General features: G+C 60.8%; 1 protein-coding gene across 3 annotated transcripts; it reads right to left on the bottom strand.

The window, feature by feature from the left end:
- Positions 1-1,702: 1,702 nt before the first annotated feature.
- CAPN9 (calpain 9) lies at positions 1,703-21,326 on the bottom strand. Of its 3 annotated transcripts, XM_054713004.1 has the most exons (20): positions 21,114-21,326; positions 17,169-17,238; positions 16,431-16,549; positions 15,268-15,401; positions 14,855-15,023; positions 13,396-13,479; positions 12,197-12,282; positions 11,794-11,871; positions 10,580-10,740; positions 9,765-9,922; positions 8,919-9,127; positions 8,445-8,481; positions 7,686-7,766; positions 6,814-6,871; positions 5,590-5,654; positions 5,207-5,275; positions 4,112-4,190; positions 3,301-3,417; positions 2,527-2,585; positions 1,703-1,729 (listed from the first exon to the last, which is right to left on the bottom strand). In XM_054713004.1, exons 1-20 carry the CDS (start codon positions 21,324-21,326, stop codon positions 1,703-1,705), a joined length of 2,073 nt encoding a protein of 690 aa, XP_054568979.1. The 3 variants fall into 3 exon arrangements, with proteins under 3 accessions (XP_054568979.1, XP_054568980.1, XP_054568981.1); XM_054713005.1 differs by lacking the exon at positions 11,794-11,871; XM_054713006.1 differs by lacking the exons at positions 16,431-16,549; positions 17,169-17,238.
- Positions 21,327-22,552: the final 1,226 nt, after the last annotated feature.

Below are 22,552 nucleotides of genomic sequence, written 5' to 3'. Positions count from 1 at the left end.
CACACTCAGCCACGTGCCCTGTTCTCCCGATAATTGGACACAGATGTGCCTCGTCTGCAGGCTCCGGGCGCCTCCCCGGGCAGACGGCTGCCTCCCCCGCCCACCTCCACCCTCCTGGGATCTGGGTCTGAGTTGGGAGGGTGTGTGCACCCCACGTTGGGGGGGACCCCAGGGCCCATTGTTCTCTGCGGAAGAAAGCGCCCCCTGTGGTATTTCCCAGCCCCCTAAGTCCCTCTAGCTTTTATTGTACTTTATTATTTTTCATCCTCGCCCGAGGATATTTTTCCCCATTGATTTGTAGAGAGAGGGAAAGACAGAAATACCGATGAGAGAGAAACACATCGATGGGCTGCCTCCTGCACGCCCCACACTGGGGATGGAGCCCGCAGCCGGGCCTGTGCCCTGACCGGGAATGGAACCGTGACCTCCTGGGTCATAGGTCGACCCTCAGCCACTGAGCCACGCCAGACGGGCTAGGGACCATCCTTTTAGAACTTAACGGTCAACCGGGAGGGACAAGAGGCAAGGCCAAGCTCACATGCATAAGCCGAGTTCTGAGTTTAGACGATGAAGGCGCGCCGAGCAGGGTGAGATGCTGAAAGGAAGGACGTGGCCTCTCTCTCTCTCCCTCCCTCCCCCCTCTTCCTTTCCCCCTTCTCTCCCCCAGCCCCGGCCCCTTTCAGGAGGGCACGCTGGCGCTGGGAAGGTGCCCCCGGCGGGCATCGGGCATCGGTAGCAGGCACCGCCTGCTGCCAGTTCACAGCTGCGGAGCCCACGAGGCCTCACCCTGGCGCTTGGCAGCCGGCCCTGGCTCCCGGGATAATGGCGCTTTGTTACCACAGGCGAGCCAGCGTGTGAACTGAGCTGGCACCCGTGACCCCCGCAGCCCTGCCAGCCAGGCCACGTGCTCTGGTGCCCTGGAGCTCGGCACCAAACCCAGGCCCTTGGACCAAACGCCCGGCCCCTTCCCAGGAGGGCCCCTGGGCATCAGTTCAGGTGGGCAACTGAAGGTAAATCAACTGAATACAGTGGTCCCACTAACGGTCCACGTGGCCCGGCGACAATATATCTTTTTATTGATTTCTATCTTTTATTGATTTTTCTATCTCCCTCTCCCTTCCTCTCTGAAATCAATTAAAATATATATATATATATTTTAATATATATTTTTTATTGATTTCAGAGAGGAAGGGAGAGGGAGAGAGAGATAGAAACATCAATGGTGAGAGAGAGTCATGGATCGGCTGCCCTCCTGCACGCCCCACACGGGATCGAGTCCGAAACCCGGGCATGTGCCCTGACCGGGAATCAAACCGTGACCTCCTGGTTCCTAGGTTGACGCTCAACCGCTGAGCCACGCCGGCCGGGCCCTACGGGATATTTGAATACAGTGGTTGAAGCTACATTAACGCCAGCCTTCTGCACACTGGGACGCTGGGAGATTAGTAACGGGGGGGGGGGGGGGGAGAGGAAGGAATGGGTGGGGAGGCCCGGCCCCGGGCGCCAGGCACCGGCGGTGGCATCGCCATATCCCCGGGCAGTGGTGGCACAGAGAAGCAGCATGAAATCGGACAGCACAGCAGGGCCACGTCCGTCTTCCCAGATCAGGTGGCGTGGGGGCCGCGGGGGCGGACAGGGCTCGACAGCGGGTGGGGAGAGAGTCCGATCCCAAATGGACCGGCTGCGTCACCTCGGGGAAGCCTCAGATGTTCATTGTCAGGGTGATGAACTGGGAAGAAAGAGAAGAGAGAGAGAGAGAGATGAGCCGGTGAGCCCTCCACCTCCCCACCTGTTGGCTCAGGCCCCTGAGCTCTGCCCTCTGACCATCCTCGACATGAGGCATGCAAGGTCCAGACGCTCAGCAGCTTTGAAGGCTCTGACCCTGTTGCTGCCTCTAGTCACTGCATTTCTAACCGCCTCCCCTAGGTGGCGCCCACGCTGCTGGCTGTGGGACCGCAGGGGGCAGCTGGGAGGGGGCAATGCACACCTCCACGCCTCTTCCCTGCCCTTCCCTCCATCATTTTTGCTGTCATCAGCCCAGGTCACTGGGTTTTTGAGGAGTTTGCACGTGCGCATGCCTTCCTACGTGCGCACGTGTGCGCGCACAGACACACACACGCACACGCCAGGAATCACGAGACCCCTGGGATGACAGGAGCCAGGGGGCGTGAGCCAATCGGGGCCTGGAGGGCAGGCTGAGGAGCCCTCGTGGCCGAAGGAAGAGGAGGAGGAGAAGAAGGCGGGGCTTGCTAGCTCACTGCTCCCGGGGAGGAATCTCTCTCTGCCTCAGTTTCCACTTCTGCAAAATGGGGAGACTATTCCGTCCTGAGCTCGGAGGGGCTATGGTAACCCTCATGTGGACGGCCAAGTGCACGGGACAGGAACATAGTAAGCCGTGTGCGTGTTGCTGTTTTGCCCCAAAGCTAAACGCATGCCAGCATCCATTCGGCAAACGTTTATGGAGCGCGCAGACCGCGGGCCCAGCCCTGCCTGGGTCCCTGAGCGGGAGGTCTGGCTGGGCCGTACCTCGTTTATGTTGAGATGAAGGAACTCCTTGTTCTTCGTGCTGAGAGCCTGGAACACGCCTGATGGGAGAGACGGAGAAAGGCATCCTTGAGGGGATGGGTCCTTCAACAGGCTCAGCGCACCGCCCCCACCCCCACCCCCAGGCTGCAGAGGAGCTGCTCCCCCTGGTGGTGAGCACGGGTATTACACAGGCCTGGCTCGGCCTGCTGATGGGATTCCGCTCAAGGGGGAATTCAGGTGACTCTGGGAGCTGGTGGCCTTAGCCTGGGGGGGGGGGGGGGCACGTGTTGTCACCCACAATATCCAGCCGGCTCCTGGGTCCCAAACATCTCCTGATCCGAGCTGTTTGGGGGCTGAGACCCCTTGCAACCCATGCCCCTCCCCGCAGGACGAAAGCGCATGCAGGTGGAGGTTTGCAAGCGTCTTGAAAGCCTGTGAAGTCCCTGAGGAGAGGGGAGCCCTGTGGGTGCTCCCACGCGGGGGAGGAGCCCGTCTGAGCCGGGTGCTGCGTCTCCCAATAACCCGAGAGAGTGGCTGTGCTCCCTCGGCCTCCGTTTCCCTCTCAGTCCAGGTGGTCCAGCCAGTCACCCCCCGCTGCCCCTGACGGTCACCCGGGACCTTGTGGCTCCGTGGGTGAGCATCGACCTATGAACCAGGAGGTCCCGGTCTTGGCCCCACTTTTTGGCAGGTTTGTCTGTCCCTGGTCCCGGGAGGTGGCCGAGGGGCGTGGCCTCTCCCGGGCCGGGGACACGCGCCCGGACGTGGGGCACTCACGGCTGGCGTTCTCCAGCCGCACCAGGCAGCTGAGGAAGTCGTCGAAGCCCAGCTGCAGGTCCGGGTCCGCGTACCGCAGCACCACCAGCTGCAGGAGGCGGCTGCTCAGCTGGAAGCCTGTGGGCGGGCGGGGACGGGGCTGAGTCCCTGTGACTGGCATCTGGGGGAGCTGCTGACCAGAGCTCCCAGACCCGGTCTGAATGCAGTGGGCAGTGTGTGTGTGTGTGTGCATGTGTGCGTGTGTATGTCTATGTGTGTCTGTGTGTGTGAAGAGTTGCCCGCCTGGCATGGCTCGGTGGTCACGGTTCCGTTCGATTCCCGGTCAGGGCAACTCTGTGTGTGTTGGGAGGCAGGCGGGGGGGTGCAGGTGAAGTCACGATTGTCCCTTCAGAGTTCATTGAGCTCATGGTCTTAGCTGTTTTTGTTTTGTTTTTTTGTTTTTTTTGTTAAGATGTATTTTTACTGATTTTAGAGAGAGGAAGGGAGAGGGAGAGAGAGATAGGAACATCCATGATGAGAGAGAATCATGGATCGGCTGCCTCCTGCACGCCCCACACTGGGGATCGAGCCCACAACCCGGGCCTGTGCCCTGACCGGGAATCGAACCGGGACCTCCTGGTTCAGAGGTTGACGCTCAACCACTGAGCCACGCCTGCCGGGCTCTGTGTCCTGAGGAAGCACAAACCCGGGAGGTCACAGACCAGCCCCCTCCTAGGGCGTGAGAAGTGGGTGCCACCCTGACGGCCTCTGGAAGTCTCCCCTCAAACCACCTCCCCATCCGCCCGTATCCACACGCCAGGCTCTGCCTCACCTGCGGCTCTCAGCGCGGTCCGCAGCTCGTAGGAGGACATGGTGCCGGACTTGTCAGCATCGAACCGAAGGAAAAGGTTCTGGGGGGACACGGAGGCCGTGAGGACCACAGAGGCCCCGACGGCGCCTTCGATGGCACTAACGGGGGGCGGGGAAGGGCGGTTCCTTACAGGAGCGGGAAGCAAAGGCTGGGGGCCTCCACAGGAAGGCGTCCCTGCTTTCCCCTTGTCTTTGGGCAGCTGCACTGAGCTGCTGCTTTAACACCGGAAGCAAGTGCTGGGGTCCCATCCTGGGTTCTGCCTTAGCCCTCCGAGCACAGACCCCCGGCCGGCTGCACCCTCTGAGCACAGACCCCCGGCCAGCCTCACCCTCTGAGCACAGAACCCCGGCCGGCTGCACCCTCTGAGCACAGACCCCCGGGCCGGCTGCACCCTCTGAGCACAGACCCCGGGCCAGCTGCACCCTTGCACCCTCTGAGCACAGAACCCCGGCCGGCTGCACCCTCTGAGCACAGACCCCGGGCCAGCTGCACCCTCTGAGCACAGACCCCGGGCCGGCCGCACCCTCTGAGCACAAACCCCCCCGGCCGGCTGCACCCTCTGAGCACAGACCCTGGGCCGGCTGCACCCTCTGAGCACAGACCCCCGGGCCGGCCGCACCCTCTGAGCACAGACCCCGGGCCGGCCGCACCCTCTGAGCACAAACCCCCCCGGCCGGCTGCACCCTTGCACCCTCTGAGCACAGACCCCTGGCCAGCCGCACCCTCTGAGCACAGACCCCCTGCCAGCTGCGTTTCGGCCTTTTAAAACCCCCTCTGGCCCAGCCAGCGTAACTCAGTGGTTGAGCGTCGACCTCTGAACCAGGAGGTCAGGGTTCGATTCCCGGTCAGGGCACATACCCAGGTTGCAGGCTCAATCCCCAGTGTGGGGCGTGCAGGAGGCAGCCGACCCATGATTCTCTCTCACCATTGACGTTTCTCTCTCTCTCCTTCTCCCTTCCTCTCTGAAATCAATAAAAATATATTGAAAAATATAGCGCCCCCTCTCCTCTGGGCTTGCGGGGCCCCTGGAGGCCACGCGCGCCCCACGGCACATACCATCCACGCCTTCAGTTTCTCCCAGAACACTTTGAACTCCTCGAACTCCAGCTTCCCGTTGCCGCTGGTCTGTGCCGAGCGCGTGAAGGAAGACACGAGTGTGTTTCCATGGAGGCTCCTCGGGGGACCTCCCGCCTGGGGCCACCGTGGGGAGGGGCAATGGGGTGGCGTGGGGGGTAACTTGGGGGACACAGTGTCTCGGCTTTGAGGGAGGTGGTTTCTCTCTCTCTCTCCCGCTCCCTTCCTCTCTGAAATCAATAAAAATTCCTTAAAAAAAAAAAAAAGAAAAATGACCGCCCTGTAGGTACAGGCCACCTTCGAGGAAGGTCCGCCCCGCAGAGAGACCTTAGCGTCCACCTCTGCCCGTGCGCTGGGGAGGATACGTCCATTAGAGAAACGATGTTCTTACAGGAAATCAGGCTCAGCTTCTCGAATCGGATGCCCTTTTCTGAAATCACACAGACAGCAGGATTCAGGTCACCCCCGGACAGGGCGCCCGCTGCCGTCTGCCGGAGCCCAGCCCTGGGGTCAGCTCCGGGACCGGGGGACGGGGTGACGGGCTCGCCCTCCCAGGGTGCTGCGGGGAGAAGTGGACACGGCCTTTCGGGAGGAAAATTTGCAAAAAGGTGGGAAAAGCCTTAAAAATGGGACTATCCTTCCATCCCATTGATTCTAGGTTTAAGAAGGCCAAGGAGCCTTGTCTGGTGTGGCTCAGTGGCTAGAGCGTCGGCCTGCGGAGTCAGGGGTCCCGGGTTCGATTCCGGTCAAGGGCATGTGCCTTGGTTGCGGGCACATCCCCAGTGGGGGGTGGGCAGGAGGCAGCTGATGGATGTTTCTCTCTCATCGGTGTTTCTGACTCTCTATCCCTCTCCCTTCCTCTCTGTAAGAAAATCAATAAAATATATTAAAAAAAAAAAAAAAGAAGGCCAAGGAAAGTGTTACCAAGTAAGACTTTTCTCATCTCCCTAGCTGGTGTGGCTCAGTGGATAGAGCGTTGGCCTGCAGACTGAAGGGTCCCGGGTTAGATTCCTGGTCAAGGGCACATGCCCCGGGGTTGTGGGCTCCATCCCCAGTAGTGGGGCGTGCAGGAGGCAGCCGACCCATGATGCTCTCTCTCTCTCATCATTGATGTTGCTAGCCCCTTCTCCCTGACTGAAATCAATATATATATATATATATATATATATATATATATATATATATATATATATTTTTCTCATCAGATTCTTTTTTTTTTTAAATATATTTTATTGATCTTTTACAGAGAGGAAGAGAGAGGGATAGAGAGTTAGAAACATCGATCAGCTGCCTCTTGCACACCACCCCCACTGGGGATGTGCCCGCAACCAAGGTACATGCCCTTGACTGGAATCGAACCTGGGACCCCTCAGTCCACAGGCCGACGCTCTATCCACTGAGCCACACCGGTTTCGGCCTCATCAGAGTCTTTATGGTGGGAAACATTTAGGAATGAGGCAATAAGTTATGCCCACGTGTTAGATTATTGCAGAGCAGCAGCCTGTGGCTCTGAGGAGCGGGGCCGGGGAGCCGTCCCAGGCCCCCCCTGGGAGCCCGGACCCCGATGCGGGGGGGAGGGGGGCACTCACTCTGGCTCAGCACAGCATTTAAAACATGCTCCAGCTCCTCTGCGGTCACCTCCATGTCCTGTGGGAGCGGAGACAGTGGCTTTCCACCCCGCCGCACCTGCCCGGTGAGTGTCTCTCCGCTCTGAGCTACATTTGGCTCACGGGACCGACGGGCCGCCGGAGCCTGGTGGGCCCAGGTGCGCCTCCCCCGCCACTGCGGCCGCTCGCTCCTCTTCTGGGGGCTGTGACCCAACCCAGCAAGCGGGAGAGAGCGGGGCCAGGCCGCTGTTTCCCGGGCCCCGGGCGTGGCTGCCACGGCCGCTTGTGCTGGAGACGTGGGGTCCGAGCCCCATGCCCTGCACAGCAGCAGCGCCCCGAGCTCTGAAATGCCCACACGGGGGGGAGGGCGGGGACCGGGTCAATCAGGAGACCGGGGACACGGACGGGGACATCCCAGGGCCCCCAACGAGCCGGCTGCGTGACAGAGGGTGGGGATGGGGCCCCAGGGCCCTGGTGCGAAGGGACAACATGCTGACAGGTATCAGCAGTGGAACCGTGGCCCCCCGCCCCCCCCCCCCCCCCCCCCTGAGCAACGGGGAGGGAAGCGGCGGTTTCTGGGCAGAGGGCGAAGGAGCCGCCTCGGGCTTCCTCCGCTGTCCGAGCGCCTGTGGGCTCCGAGGCCCCGTCGCCGGCGGTGCGGGAGGGGCGGTGCGTGGGGAGGCCGTCTGGGGGGCTCTCGGGGACCAGGGCTGGTCTCACGGTGCGTCTAGCCCCGCTAGGCCTGGGCATCGCTCTGGGTGGGGCACCCGCCTCGGGGAAGGGGAGCTGACAAACGTTCCTGGGCGGGGGGCATGGCGGACACCCAGGCCTGGGCAGCCGCAGCCACGCCTCACCTCCCCGGCGACGCGCTCAAACAGGGCCCTGAACTGCTGCTCCTCCTCCGTCTCCTGGTCCCGCGGCGCCGGCTTCCGGGGCTGGAAACGAACCAGAGGAGCCGCGTTGGAGCCACACAAAGGCCACTGGCATTTGCTGTCCCGTGGACACAGCCGGAGCCCGGCCGCGTGGCTCAGGGGCTGGTCCTCGACCTAGGAACCAGGAGGCCACGGTTCGATTCCCGGTCAGGGCACAGGCCCGGGTTGCGGGCTTGATCCCCAGTGGGGGGCGTGCAGGAGGCAGCCGATCCATGATTCCCTCTCATCATGGATGTTTCTCTCTCCCTCTCCCTTCCTCTCTGAAATCAATGTATATATAATTATTTTTTTAAGGCAGAGCCCTATTCTCCAGGAGCTTAGGGTCAATAGAGTCAATGCAATTCAGTGGTTTCTGATATGTTCACAGAGGCGGGCAACCATCACCACAACCTACTTTATTTTTAATATATATTTGTATTGATGTCAGAGAGGAAGGAAGAGGGAGAGAGAGATAGACATATCAATGATGAGAGAGAATCACTGATCGGCTGCCTCCTGCACGCCCCACACTGGGGATCAAGCCTGCAACCTGGGCCTGTGCCCTGACCAGGAATCGAACCGTGACCGCCTGGTTCCTAGGTCAACGCTCAACCACTGACCACAGGTAACCCTTCCCTGAGCTTCCGAGTTTTATGTGACGCGTTGGTGACAAGCCCCCACGGCAACGTGGGCAAGGCTCACCTCGGGAAGGTCGATGTCCACGTGTCCATCCAGGTCCCTGGGGAGGCAGGAAGCGCGTTTTAATGGCTTGTTCGGAGCGGGGAGGAGCAGAGCGCAAGTGGAACTGTGTCCTGCTTTGCGGATGGGGTAAGCACTCCCCTGGCCCGGCCGGTGTGGCTCAGTGGTTAAGCATCGACCTATGAACCAGGAGGTCACGGTTCGATTCCCGGTCAGGGCCCATGCCCGGTGTGGGGCGTGCAGGAGGCAGCGGATCCATGATTCTCTCTCATCCTTGATGTTTCTATCTCTCTCTCTCTCTTCCTCTCCCTTCCTCTCTGAAAAAAAAAAAAAAAAAAAACAGAGAGAGAGAGAGAGAACACCTCTGCCCGTTTCACAGATGTGTCATGGGAAAGGGGATAATGGGGCCGTGGTCCCACGGTGACTCCTCTGGGAACGAGCCGTCGGGGGAACGGGATTCTTGAGCCCGGGACTCACCGGCTGAGGGTTTTCTTGTCTGAAAAGATCCTCAGGCAGAAGTCGGCCTCCTGGTGCGGCTCGAAGGTGCTGGGGATGAGGATGTACTCCCCGGGGGGCAGCTGGAACCGGTCGGAGACTTCCCTCAGGTTGACGAAGGCCTTGCTCCGGGCCTGGGAGGCGTGGTAGCGGAAGAAGTCCTTGTCCAAGCGGCCCTCCTTCCCGGGGCTCTGCGGGGCCAGAGGCAAGGCTGTTGGTTTCCACTATGTGTTATTTTTTTTAAAATATTTATTGTTATTGATGTCAGAGAGGAAGGGAGAGGGAGAGAGAGATAGAAACATCCATGATGAGAGAGAATCATGGATCGGCTGCCTCCTGCACGTCCCCCTACTGGGGATTGAGCCCACAACCCGGGCACGTGCCCTTGACCGGAATCGAACCTGGGACCTTTCAGTCCGCAGGCCGGCGCTCTATCCACTGAGCCACACCGGCAAGGGCTCCACTCTTTGTTATTATTATTTTTTAATCCTCACCCGGGGATATTTTCCCATTGATTTCTTAGAGAGAGTGGAAGAGAGAGGGAAAGACAGAGAGAGAGAACATTGATGTGAGACACATCAATGGGTTGCCTCCTGCACGATCCCCGACCAGGACCCTGGGCCGGGGAGGAGCCTGCAACCGAGGTACATGCCCTTGAGCGGAATCGAACCTGGGACCCTTAGGTCCGCAGGCCCACACCATCGAGGGCGGTTTTCATGCTTTGGACCCCGTTTGGGGCCCGGCCATTGCGTCTCAGGCGCGAGGCCCGGGAGGGACCGAGAACCGAGACGTCGTGCTGTGAACGCAGACCCGGCGGCTCCCGCCCACCTGGTAAATGGCGTAGCCGATGGTCAGCACGTTGGCGCCAAAGCGCTTGAGCTTCCGGCGGTCTTTCTGCATCAGGGCCACGAGCAGCGTGCACGCCCCCTGCCCGTCGTCCCGCTCCGTCAGGGACAGCCTGATCTGCGGGTTGGTCCAGAAGGTGTCTGCGTGGGACAGAGGCACATTGTCTTCCCCCTTTTAAAAAGCGTGAAGGACACACGCACACACACGCACACACACGCACACACATACACACACACACATGCACATGCACGCACACACACGCATGCACACACACACGTGCAGGACTGTGTGTGTTGTGTTGTCTGTCCCCTGGATTGGAAAATAACCCGGTGGTGAAACCAGGGCGCTTCCCTGAGCAATTATTTTTTTTTAATATATTTAATTAATTAATTAATTAATTAAATATATTTTATTGATTTTTTACAGAGAGGAAGGGAGAGGGATAGAGAGTTAGAAACATCGATGAGAGAGAAACATCGATCAGCTGCCTCCTGCACACCCCCTATTGGGGATGTGCCCGCAACCAAGGTACATGCCCTTGACCGGAATCGAACCCGGGACCCTCGAGTCCGCAGGCCGACGCTCTGTCCACTGAGCCACACCGGTCAGGGCCCCGTGCAGTTCTTGCCCAGCTTCCCGCCAGGTGGCCCCTCGCCCTCCTTCCCCACCCATCCCTGAAACCCTCCTGTCTGACCCCACGGCTCAGGCTTCCTCTAGGGTCCCGGCCCTGACCCACGAGGTCCCCGGTTGGGCCGGCCACGCGGGGAGGGCGAGGGGGTGGCGGGCGGACGACGAACCCAGGAAGTTGCGGCAGCCGCCGGCCGTGGAGCCCCGCACCCAGCTGCCCTGGTGCACCGTCACCTCCCACTTGTGGGGCAGGTCCTCCTCCAGGGCGTCGGGCGTGAGGTTGCAGATCTCCACTTTGTCGAAGTGGGCCTTGAAGTCGCTGAGCGCCATCCTGCGGCAGAGCGGGGACACGGGGCGTGGGCGGGGCGGGGGCGGCGCAACTCACCCCTTCATCCGTCCGTTCACTCGCTCGTTCACGCATTCATGTATTCAATCACTCGTTCATGCACTCATATATTCATTCACTCATTCATTCATTCACTCGTTCACGCATTCATGTATTCAATCACTCGTTCATGCATTCATATATTCAATCACTCATTCATTCACTCATTCACTCATTCATTCATTCATTCATTCATTCACTCGTTCACGCATTCATGTATTCATTCACTCGTTCACGCATTCATGTATTCAATCACTCGTTCATGCACTCATATATTCATTCACTCATTCATTCATTCATTCATTCACTCATTCTTGCATTCATGTATTCATTCACTCGTTCACGCATTCATGTATTCAATCACTCGTTCATGCACTCATATATTCATTCACTCATTCACTTGTTCATGCATTCATGTATTCATTCATTCATTCGTTCCTTCCTTTATTCATTCATTCATTCACTCACTTATTCACTCATTACGGCCTGCCTCTCGGGAAGGTGCCTGCCTCTCGCGATACTGGCTCGGTCTATGCTTTCACATGCTCTCAGGGTAACTGCCTTCAGGGTCCCTGTCCTCAAGGTGGGCATGGAGGGAGGGGACCCCGTGAGCACCAGCCTGCTCCCCCTGTCTTCAAATTCACCCCCAAACTCCGGGCGGGCGCTCAGAGGAAGGGATGCTGGAGAGAGAGGCTCCACGCCACGCTCTCGGCAGCCCCGTGACTCCCGGGGACGGGCTGGGCCCCCCCAAAACAGAACAGACGGAGCCGCCTGCCAACCTGGGTGCACAGGGGGGGGTTGGAGACAGAGGGACCGGATCTGCCCACGATAAACAGACACACAAATGGAGAAGGGAGATAAGTAAATGAGTAAGTAAGGAATAAGTGAATTCATCAAAGACGGGGAAGTAGATGCCCAGGGAGGTGACGGCGTGCCCCTTGCCCCGAGGCCGGCGGCGAGGCTGACGCCGGGATGGGAAGGCGGAGGCGCCGTCTGTACCAGAACTCTCCATCGTCCAGGGCCGCGTGGTTCAGGCGCTGCTGCTCGGCGGGGCCCACGGCGCGCCACTCGGAGGAACTAGGAGCAGACACGTGTGCGTGTGCGTTAGGCGGCGGCCCTGGGTGGCAGCTGCGGTCGGAGGCGGCCCCTCCCGGGGAGCGGCGTGTGCCAAGCGCAGGGGCTGGGTCCTGGTCGGTGAGAGCTCGCCGGGCCCGGCGAGGTGCCAGGGCCTGGGGGCCGGCGGGCAGGGGCCCCTCCCGGCCCGGCAGCTGGCGGGAAAGGCCCCCAGGACCTCGGACACGCTGCCCCGCCTTCGCACCCCTGCCCCCCGCCAGCCTGGCCCGTGTGCCGTGACCGTGACCGCCGAGGAGGGGGACCCGCCAGAGAGACGGGGCGGGCTGACCTGTCGCTCCAGGCGCCGTTCCACTCCACCTGCCCCCACGGGTTGCGGACCCTGATGAGGTCCGTGTTCCGGCCTCGGAGGCGGACCTGGAAGATGGTAAAGGCGCCGGGAAATGGGAAGTGACAGAGTCACCGTGAGCTCCACCTGCCTGCCGGGCCGCAAGCCTCTTGGCTACGACACGCTAACGACATGCTAACGACACGTCAAAACTCATCCATGCGCCCTGACCGGTGTGGCTCAGTGGATAGAGCGTCGGCCTGCAGACTGAAGGGTCCCGGGTTCGATTCCGGTCAAGGGCATGTCCCTTGGTTGCAGGCACATCCCCAGTGGGGGGCGTGCAGGAGGCAGCTGATGGATGTTTCTCTCTCATCGATGTTTCTAGCTCTCTATCCCTCTCCCTTCCTCTCTGTAAAAAATGAATAAAATGTATTAAAACAAAACAAAACAAAACTCATCCATGCTGTACTGGCCCTTGGAACTGATTCCTGCTGCCCCCAGCGGCCAGCGCGGCCCCTGACGTCCCGTGACTCCCCCGGGGCAGTGGCGCTGAGTCTGGGAAATGAGGTAGGATCGTGGTGAATAGGCAATGAGTCCACAGGACTCTTCAAAGGAATGGGCTTCTCTCCAGACTGGGCACCGCCCTTGAACTTGAAGGACACCCACCGCCCTCACAGGAGCCAAGTCCTCGGACGAAATCTCAACCTCCCTTTCTCCGTCGCTCTCCCTCCCTCCCTGTCTGTCTCCTCTGGGTTCTGTTTCTCCGGAAAAGCCTCACAGGAGCGGAAAGAGGGAAGGAAGGGAAAAATAAGACGCAGTTCCAACATCTGCTCGGCAGGCCTGGTGCTGGGGGGTGGAGGGGACCCCTGTTTCTCTCTTTTCTGCTCTGCATTCCAGCCACCTCTTTCGATGAGACCACCTCTGAAATGCCTGAAAGTGGCTTTATTCTTTTTTTTTTTAAATAGATACTTATTGATTTCAGAGAGGAAGAGGGAGAGAGAGAAACATCAATGATGAGAGAGAATCTGCCTCCTGCACGCCCCCTACTGGCGATCGAGCCCACAACCCGGGCCTGTGCCCTGGACCGGAATCGAACCCGGGACCCCTCTGTAAGGCACTAGGTTAGCACAGGGGACCGGCATTGGTGAGTCTGTCCCTGCACCCCGCCCGCCCGCCCGCCCGCAGGGGCTCACGTCACCTACCTGGTCAATTCCCGTCACGGTGTAGGCGTGACCCTTAATAAGACCAAAGGGCGTCCGGGCTTCCGATTCCGCAGAATTTTTTATCTAAAACACGAGAGGGCGGCGGCGTTGGACCCACGGTATGAGGCAGTCGGAGCCTGGGCTACCCGGCCAGGCCCAGCTCCGTGCCCGGCCCAGCTCCGTGCCCGGCCCAGCCGCTCCCGCCCCGGAGGTGCGGACTCTGTGTCCAGGGCACGTGAAATGGGTGCCCAGGACACCCGAGGGTGGCGAGCAGTGACGGTCGCCAAGTCCCCGTCTCTCCCAGGTCAGGAGACCCCGCCCCCAGCTAGGACGCTAGCGGTCAGTTCACTCTCTTGCCTCCAAACAGAACAACTCGACCGTCCCCGTCACGTGGGAGCGCGAACTTGAACCAAAACGCACGCGCCAAACAGGCAACGAGAAGCAAAGAATAAATCCCCACGAGGAAACAGGAAACCACACGGGGTACAATGACAGGTGTGCGCTGGCATCAAAATAAAGAAATTATTTGCCCAACCGGCGTGGCTCCGTGTTTGAGCGTCGACCTCTGAACCAGGAGGTCACAGTTCGATTCCCGGTCAGGGCACCTGCCCGGGTTGCGGGCTCGACCCCCAGGGTGGGGCGTGCAGGAGGCAGCCGGTCCATGATTCTCTCTCATCATGGATGTGTCTGTCCCTCTCTGCCTCTCCCTTCCTCTCTCTGAAACCAATCAGAATATATTAAAAAAGAAATTATTTTAAATGCTGTTCTATTTCTTCTATCGACTGATAGGCTTTTGCGTGACCCGTGATGCAAAGTCAGCAAGTTTCGAGAAAGTATCCACCGTAAGATGCGATTCAGGGAAATCAAGCCGGCCCACCCTGTGTGTGCATATATATGTGCGTGCCCGTGTGTATGTATGAGGGAGGCAGGGCTGTGAAGGGCACGCGCCACGCAGCACGGGGCTGGCCTGAGGGAGGCAGGCAGACACGGGCCTTCAGGTACCTCAGGATCGATGTACCTGACACGGCAAGTACGCCTTCCCTCTGTAATTTGAAAAACATAAAACAGCCCCGGCCGGTGTGGCTCAGTGGATAGAGCGTCGGCCCCGCGGACTGAAGGGTCCCGAGGTCGATTCTGGTCAAGGGCATGTACCTTGGTTGCAGGTTCCCCATCCCCAGTAGGGGTGCGTGCAGGAGGCACCCGATCGATGTCTCTCTCTCTCATCGATGTTTCTAACTCTCTATCCCTCTCTCTTCCTCTCTGTAAAAAATCAATAAAATATATTTTTTAAAAAAAGCTTTTGCTTTAATTAAAATAAATGAGCATTTAATTAGAATGAGTACCCCCCCTCCCTTCCCCGCTGGAAGTCCTGTCCCTCGTGGGGGTGGCCGGGCACCAGGCCCCGACCTCTGGCCCCGGCGCAGTGCCCGGGACCCGGGACGGGATGGGAGCGACTTACGTCGATGGAGCAGCCCACCAGGGAGCCCCTCCGCAGCGCCTTCTCCAGGATCTCGTGGAAGTTCTCGGGGGCCTCCTTGGTGGCGAAGGTCTCGGCCACGCCCCCCGTGAAGTCCTCCATGGCCTCGATGGCGCTGCCCCCCTTCAGCGCCTCGTAGCTCCCGTTCAGCCTGGAAGGGCAGGGAGAGCCTGGAGCCTGGCCGTGTGGCTCAGGGGTTGAGCGTCGACCTACGAACCGGGAGGTCCCCGCTCGATTCCCGGTCAAGGGCCCCTCCGTTCCCACCTCCGGCCCTGAGTGCGGCCCCAGCAGGTGGGCCCGGAGCGGAGTCTCCCCGCTCCATAGAAAGGGCAGGGGGAGGCCGGGAGGGGGCGGCCCCGGAGGGGGCGGCCCGGCAGGGGGCGGGCGGCACTCACTTGGCGTAGGCCTTCTCCAGCAGGGCGCTCCAGAACTCGTTGTGGTCGGCCGAGTGCAGGAAGATCAGCCGGTCCCGGAAGGTGGGCAGCCGGTCATCGACCACCACGTCCAGCCACTCGCTGTGCTGCCAGAACTGCGGGCGGTGGGGGCGGACGGACGGACGGACGGACGGACGTCGGGGTGAGTCCCACGGCAGGTCCCGCCCACGGCCGACGCTCATCACTTTGCTTTCCCTCCGTCCCACCCAACTGCCCCGGGCCCACCTGCTTGGTCGGGGCGCATGCCCGGGTTGCGGGCTCGATCCCCAGTGGGGGGCACGCAGGAGGCAGCCGGTCCATGATTCTCTCTCATCATGGATGTTTCTCTCTCTCTCCCCCTCTCCCTTCCTGTCTGAAATCAATAAAAAATAAATAATATATATATATATATATAAAAAGAGCCCTAACCAGTTTGGCTCAGTGGATAGAGCGTCGGCCTTCGGACTCAAGGGTCCCGGGTTCGATTCCGGTCAAGGGCATGTACCTTGGTTGCGGGCACATCCCCAGTGGGGGGTGTGCAGGAGGCAGCTGATCGATGTTTCTCTCTCATCGATGTTTCTAACCCCCCTTCCTCTTTGTAAAAAATCAATAAAATATATTTTTAAAAATAAATAAAATTTAAAAAGAAAGAATTTCCAAAAGTCAAAGCTCTTAACACGGACCTTTACTGTAGATTTGCCAAAACATCACTGCAAGTTTTTTTTCTTTTTTCTTTTAATCCTCCCCTGAGGACATGGTTAGAGACAGGAAGGGACAGAGAGCGACACATCGATGTGAGAGAGAAGCATCCATCTGTCGCCTTGACGTGCCCCGACCGACCGGGGATGGAGCCTGAAACCTGGGCCTGGGCCCTGAGTGGGAATCGAACCGGGAGCGTTTTGGGGAACAGGACGATGCTCCCCGGCCTGAGCCCCTCCGGCTGGGCATCGATCGCTGCACGTCTGTCTCGCTGCCTGTGTCTGCGAGGATTCGCCTCGCGTGCCCGCCCGGCCTGCCCAGGCCACGGTTTGGGACTCGGCTGCCACACGGTTGACAGAGCGCGGTTGGGGATGCTGCTGTTGCCCAGGCGGGTGGCTCTCCCGGCAGCTGGAGGGGCAAGGTCAGGGCCGGGCCCGCCCGCTTACCTGGAAGTGGAATATCCCGGCGTACCCGGGCCCGAAGCTCTGGTCCGGGGGCACCACCCTCGCCAGCGCTTTCTCGTTGAGCGTGAGGGAGGCGATGGCCGCCAGCAGCCAGCAGTCGCCTGCGGAACGGAAGTCGGAGACCCTGGTTCCCGTTACCGTGCACAGCAGACGGGGACACGCTATGCCGGGAGAGGTGGGCGCTCCGGATGTGGGCACGTCCTCTCAGTGTTGAGAACGGACGGCCCGGCCGGTATGGCTCAGTGGCTGAGCATCGACCTAGGAACCAGGAGGTCACGGTTCGATTCTGGTCAAGGGCACCTGCCCGGGTTGCGGGCTCCATCCCCAGTGTGGGGCGTGCAGGAGGCAGCCGATCCATGATTCTCTCTCATCATGGATGTTTCTCTCTCTCCCTCCCTCTCCCTTCCTCTCTGAGATCAATAAAAATATATTAAAAAATAAACAAACAAAAAAACGAAGTCAAATATCAGACAGTGTTTTCTGTGTCATTCCAGACCCCCACATCGCAGCCATGGGCCCCGACCCCAGACACTTCCACCCCAGGGAACCAGAGCCCTGGTTCCAACGGAGCAGCCGGGCGGGCTGCGGGGAGGAGGGACCGAGGAGCAGAGGTGGTGCAGGCATGGCCCCCAACCCCAGAGGCCCCCCCCCGCCCCGCTGGCCGGCCACCCCGGGCGGTCTGTCCCACCTGCCACCCCTGCTCCCTCCGCTCACACTCACCGAGATCGCCCTGGCAGATGTCCGTCCTGGTGGCCCCTCCGAGGATGAATTCTGGGTTCTCCACGATCTCCTGGAAGAGTGAGATGTCCTCTGAAAACAGGACTCACCCCGGACTCCTCAGGCTGGGAGATCCCATCCCAGACCAGCTCCAACTCACTCAGGCCCACAGCCCCTCCCCGAGGCCTGGTGCAGCCCACGCCCGCTGGGAGAGCCTGTTACCACCCCCCACCCCCCCACGCCAGGACCCTGGGACATCCGCCTCGGTGACTCCTTGCGCCGGGCTCCCTGGAGGGCCAGGCTGGCTGTCCCCCACCCTGCGATGACCCCTGACTTGTCTGATTCCGGCTGCCACTCCCGCCCCCGAGCTCAGCTGTGTTTGACAAGCGGGTGGTGCTGGGAGCACACCCCGCCCCACGGTCTCCCCGACCGGGCAGGACACGCACCACAGACGTGCTGAGCAGACAGACATGCAGACGCACTTGAGCCACAGAGGCCTGGGGGTGGGGGGGTGGGGACGCTGGAACCTGACCATTTCCCAGCCGCCCCCGCTGCCCCCCCACCAGGGACCTGAGCTCCGTCCTGCAAGCGGAACCCGGGTCCCACCCCACACCTTGTCCCCCATTCCCCAGTCTGTAAGGGACGATGCAAAGCCCCAGCCTCCCCCAGCCCCACCCCCCGAATAGGAAACTGTGTCTGGGGATGAGCTGTGTGTGTCGAGGTTTGATCTCGGAGAAATTCCAGTTTTGACAGAGACTCGAAGCCGGGCGGGCGGGCGGGTGGAATACAAGGGACCCTCCCAGCTCCGGAGCACCCCGTGCGCTTGGCTGACCCCGGCCTGGGGCCACACCACAACCACGGCTCCCCCTGCCCGGCTCTGCCCCTTCCCTCCCCCAGGCGCTGACCCTAAGGGCACCCCTGAGAAAATTATCAGCGCCCACAGGCTGACGTTGTCTGGGGATCAGAGACAAGGTGGTCTAGCCCGGCCGGCGTGGCTCAGCGGTGGAGCCTCGACCTAGGAACCAGGAGGTCACGGTTCGATTCCCGGTCAGGGCACAGGCCCGGGTTGCGGGCTCCATCCCCAGTGCGGGGCGTGCAGGAGGCAGCCGATCCATGATTCCCTCTCATCACTGATGTTTCTCTCTCTCTCTCCCTCTCCCTTCCTCTCTGAGATCAGTAAAAGATATTTTTTAAAAAAAAGAAAGAGAGAAGGTGGCCCGGCTGTCAGAGGGGTGGCTGTCAGGTTGGGGGGGGCATTTTCTGCCTGAAGGACAGAGACAGAGGCAGCGGCAGGGGAGGGCTGCCCTCACCGTGGGCGGCATTAGTCTCTGGGCTCTGTTTGAGATGAAGCGATGTAGTAATCCTGGCTAACGGGGAATGTTGCCCTGGCCACAGTAACCATTGGCTGTTGCCATAGTGACCATTGGCAGTTGCCATAGTGACCATTGGCTGTTGCCATAGTGACCATTGGCAGCTGCCATAGTGACCACTGGCTGCTGCCATGGTAGCTGTGGGCGGTTTCCGTAGTAACAGTTGGCCGTTGCCATGGTAACCGTCGGCTGTTGCCATCTTTGAACTGTGCCAGGTGGTGTGAGCTGTGGAGGGCACAGTGGGGTTCGGGACAAAGGGGCTCACAGGGCACGTTCTGAGGCCGGATGGAACAGAGCCGCCAGGTGCCCGGGGTAAAGAGGCCCCGTGGGGAGGCCATGAGCGGGAGTCCGAGTCTCCCAGGGAGAAGGGCCTCCCGGGCCACCGGAGCATGCGCGCTGGAGGGGACGGGATGCTGTGTGAGGAGGGGGCAGGGGCGCGAGGGCAGCGGGGGTCGGGGGGAGACGCTCTGCCTCATCCCCAGGCTATGCTGAGCCCCCGGAGGGCGCTGGGCAGGGGTGGCAGGAGCCCTGGAGGTAGGGGGCGTAGGTCAGGCAGGGAGACCAGTTAGGAGGGGAGGAAGCTACTGGGATTCCGCAGAAGGAATGCTCAGCCGTCCCGGGGCCGCCTTGCCGGGCTCAGGGAGACGCCAGAGAACTGGAAGCAGCTAGCACGGTACCCGGCAGGATGGCGTGTCGGCGAGCACATGCACACACATATACTTATGCACATGCAAACACATACACATGCACACAAGTACAAAGTACACATGCATGCACACACATATACGTATGCACATGCAAACATATACACATGCACGTGCACACAAGTACAAAGTACACATGCACACCCAGGCACACACATGCACACATACACATGCGCACACCCATGCATCTACACCCATGCACACGTGCGCACACATGCACACACACACGCATGCACACACTCTGCCTCCACCAGGAAACAGCAATACAGAGCTTACACTACATCGACAGTGTGTGTGCACTTCGGGCCGGGCCTGAGAACCCCGGGGTTTTTGTGAGAAACATCGACATCACTTGAATGTAGGGAGCTCAGGAGGCTCCCCTGTAAGACGAGACTCAGCTGACGATGGAGATGGAGCTGATGTTGGCTGAAGAGTCCCAGTGAGAACAGTGTCACTGATTGGAAACCTCTGTGCCGGGCTCTGGGTCCGCACCGGTCCTTACTGACCCACCTCACAGGTGGGAAGACTGAGGCTCGGGTCACAGGGCAGGTGAGTGGGGCCAGCACTCAGGTCTCACCTTCAGGGCCAGCACTCTCTGCCCCTCCTCCTGGCCCACGGCGACCTGTCCCCCCCGGAGCCCCTCCCAGGCCAGTCCCCACCCCGAGGGAGTGAGCCGGCGCTGCCCGGGCAGAGGTCGGCCCTGACGAAGCAGCCTGGCAAATATTGACTCCCGGGCACCGGCTGGCGGCCCTCGGGACCTCGGGCTGCTGGGCGGGGCGGCCCGGATGCTGGTCCCTTCGGGCACGAAGGCTCCCGGCTGGGAGAGAACCTGCTCACGGCCTCCCTCCCTCCCTCACACCGGTACTGGCACCTGCGGGGTGCGCCCCCCACTGAGCACCCAGGAAAGAGTGGCCAGAAGCCACTGGGCACTCCACATGCCCACTCAGCGTTGGTGCCCACGGGGGGGGGCTCTGAATGGCCCCCCGCCATCTTCCGGTTCCCCCTCGATGTGTCCCCTGAGTCTTGTCCTGGAGAAAGCTGCGGCCCCACTCGCTCACCGCCTCCTGAGCTTGTGGGGGAGGCAGAGAGCTGGGGGTGGGGCGCAGCCAGGGGCCCGGGGGTACCAGCCCCCTGCGTCCCCACCTGCTGGTGTGTGTCCCTGCACGTCACTCTGTCAGGGGCAGCAATGGAACAGGGGGGCCAGCGGCCGTGACCAGACACAGTCACGGTGCTCTGTTAGCCGTGGCGGCTCTGTTCTGTAGGGAGAGCGCCCTGCACCCTGGCTGGGAGCCGTATGCCCGGGACATGGGCGCTCACGTCGGAATGCGTCCACCCTCCTGTCCCGAGAGCCGCCCACCCACATGGAAAGACGGACAGCCTCGAGGCCCACACAGCCCAGCCCCTACGGCTGTGATCTGGTCCCAGGGTGCCCGGCGGCCCCCGCCCTCCGCGACCCCCCTCCCAGCCCGCATGACCTGCAACCTGTAGCAATGCTCCCGTGCGTCCTGTCCCACGCCTGTCATTCCTGCTTCCCCACGTCATCCGCGTCCTCCCACCCAATATAAGCAGCTGGCTTATGGGGGATGGAGGGGAGAGCGGAGGTTTGTGGGTGCCCTGCTGCTCTCCTCGCTGCCGCAGGACTGGAATACACGCTCATCCAGGACTCAGCCCTGTCTCTGCTGAACTGGCTCAAGAAGTGACAGGCAGCCCGGACCCCTGTGTCGTCCGGTTACAGCTCCTGCCCTCACCGCGTCTGTGCAGGAGTCACAGCAGGTGAGCCGGTCAGGGGTGGGCACCCCTCCAGCCCCTCCTCTCCTTGCTGCCCCCTCCCAGGAGTCGCCCCCCCGCCCCGCCCCGCCCCCCGCTGCACTCACCCCTGGCCGCTTCCACACAAAGGGGATCTGGGGCCTCTCACTGTAGAAAAGAGAGGAGTTGGTGGCGGGGAAGTCGGGGTCCTCGAACAGGACCCCCTTCTGCAGGCACTCCCGCCGCAGCTGCTCGAAGCTCTGGCCGGAGGAGTGGGTGCCGCGGGCATCCCTGGGCGTGGGGTGCTCCTGAGGCCCCGGGGCCAGGCGGAGGTAAGGCATGGCTGCTCCCCGGGCAGCGGACGCGGGCCGGCGAGGGGTAGGAAGGAAGGAGCGAGACGCGAGTGCCAGGCAGGACGGAACCGCTCGGGGCACCGAGCCCAGGCCCTGGCTCTGCCTCTTCGCCCGGGAACCTCCCTGCCGACGGAGGTGGGACACGCCCGGATGGCAAACGCCAGGGAGAGCCCTCTGCCCTCCCGGGCTCCCGCAGACCCACAGGGCGTGTGAGGCCGGCCAGGGCCAAGCTGGGGCAGGATCCTCTGCCGAACGCTGGGGAGACCCAGTGGGGTCGGGGGTGTGGGGGGGTGGCTTTATGGGGAGAGAGCAGGACCCACACTGGGCCCGGAGGCGGCGGCCAGGGCCGGTTTTACTCAGGACGAGGGCAGGTCCTGAGTCGGAGAACGGCGGTGCTGCCCTCAGAAGGGGGCTCAGGAATAGAACATGTCACTAAGGAACAGCACATGTGACTGCCATTACTGCTGGCGATGGTCTGCATTACAGGGACAGACAGAGCTCGCTCACGGGCCGTCTCGTTTTTATTCAGAGGAGGGGCTGGCAAACCCTTTCTGTAAAGAGCCAGCCCTGACCGGTGTGGCTCAGTGGATAGAGCGTCAGCCTGCGGACTGAAGGGTCCCGGGTTCGATTCCGGTCAAGGGCATGTATTTTGGTTGCGGGCACATCCCCAGTGGGGGGGGGTGCAGGAGGCAGCTGATGGATGTTTCTCTCTCATCGATGTTTCTAACTCTCTATCCCTCTCCCTTCCTCGCTGTAAAAAAATCAATAAAATATATATTTTTTTAAAAAAAGAGCCAGATATTTGTGTTGATTTCAAAGAGGAAGGGAGAGAGAGAGAGAGAAAAAGAGACATCAATGAGGAGAGAGAGTCACGGACCGGCTGCCTCCTGCACGCCGTCTCTCCAGCCCACACCACGGGCGTGTGCCCGGACCAGCCATTGACCTGTGACCTCCAGGTTCACAGGCCGTCGCTCCACCACGGAGCCACGCCGGCCGGCCTGCTTCCCCTAAATCTCTTCGCAATGCTTTCCGTAGAGGAAGAGCTGATCGCTAAGTAAATATTTCTTTTCCCGGAGCTCGGTTATTGCAAGAACCAGCACCTCGGCCCCCAGGACAGCACGTCAGTCATTCCAGCGACAGAGCTTCCGTGGAACAGGCGGGCCGCAGGTTTCCATCCGGGCGGCCGATCCTTATCTCAGCTCGCGGCCTGGCGC

The sequence above is a fragment of the Eptesicus fuscus genome, chromosome 24, assembly GCF_027574615.1.
Source record: "Eptesicus fuscus isolate TK198812 chromosome 24, DD_ASM_mEF_20220401, whole genome shotgun sequence".
Classification (NCBI taxonomy): Eukaryota; Metazoa; Chordata; class Mammalia; order Chiroptera; family Vespertilionidae; genus Eptesicus; species Eptesicus fuscus.
This window is presented reverse-complemented; position numbering and strand designations above follow the sequence as displayed.

Coding starts and splice junctions, on each gene's coding strand:
- CAPN9 (XM_054713004.1), bottom strand. CDS start 21,326: ATGCCTTACCTCCGCCTGGCCCCGGGGCCTCAGGAGCACCCCACGCCC. Junction 11,872..12,196: donor AACGGCGCCTGGAGCGACAG/GTCAGCCCGCCC, acceptor GTCTGCTCCTAG/TTCCTCCGAGTGGCGCGCCG. Junction 5,655..6,813: donor AAATGCTGTGCTGAGCCAGA/GTGAGTGCCCCC, acceptor GTGTGATTTCAG/AAAAGGGCATCCGATTCGAG.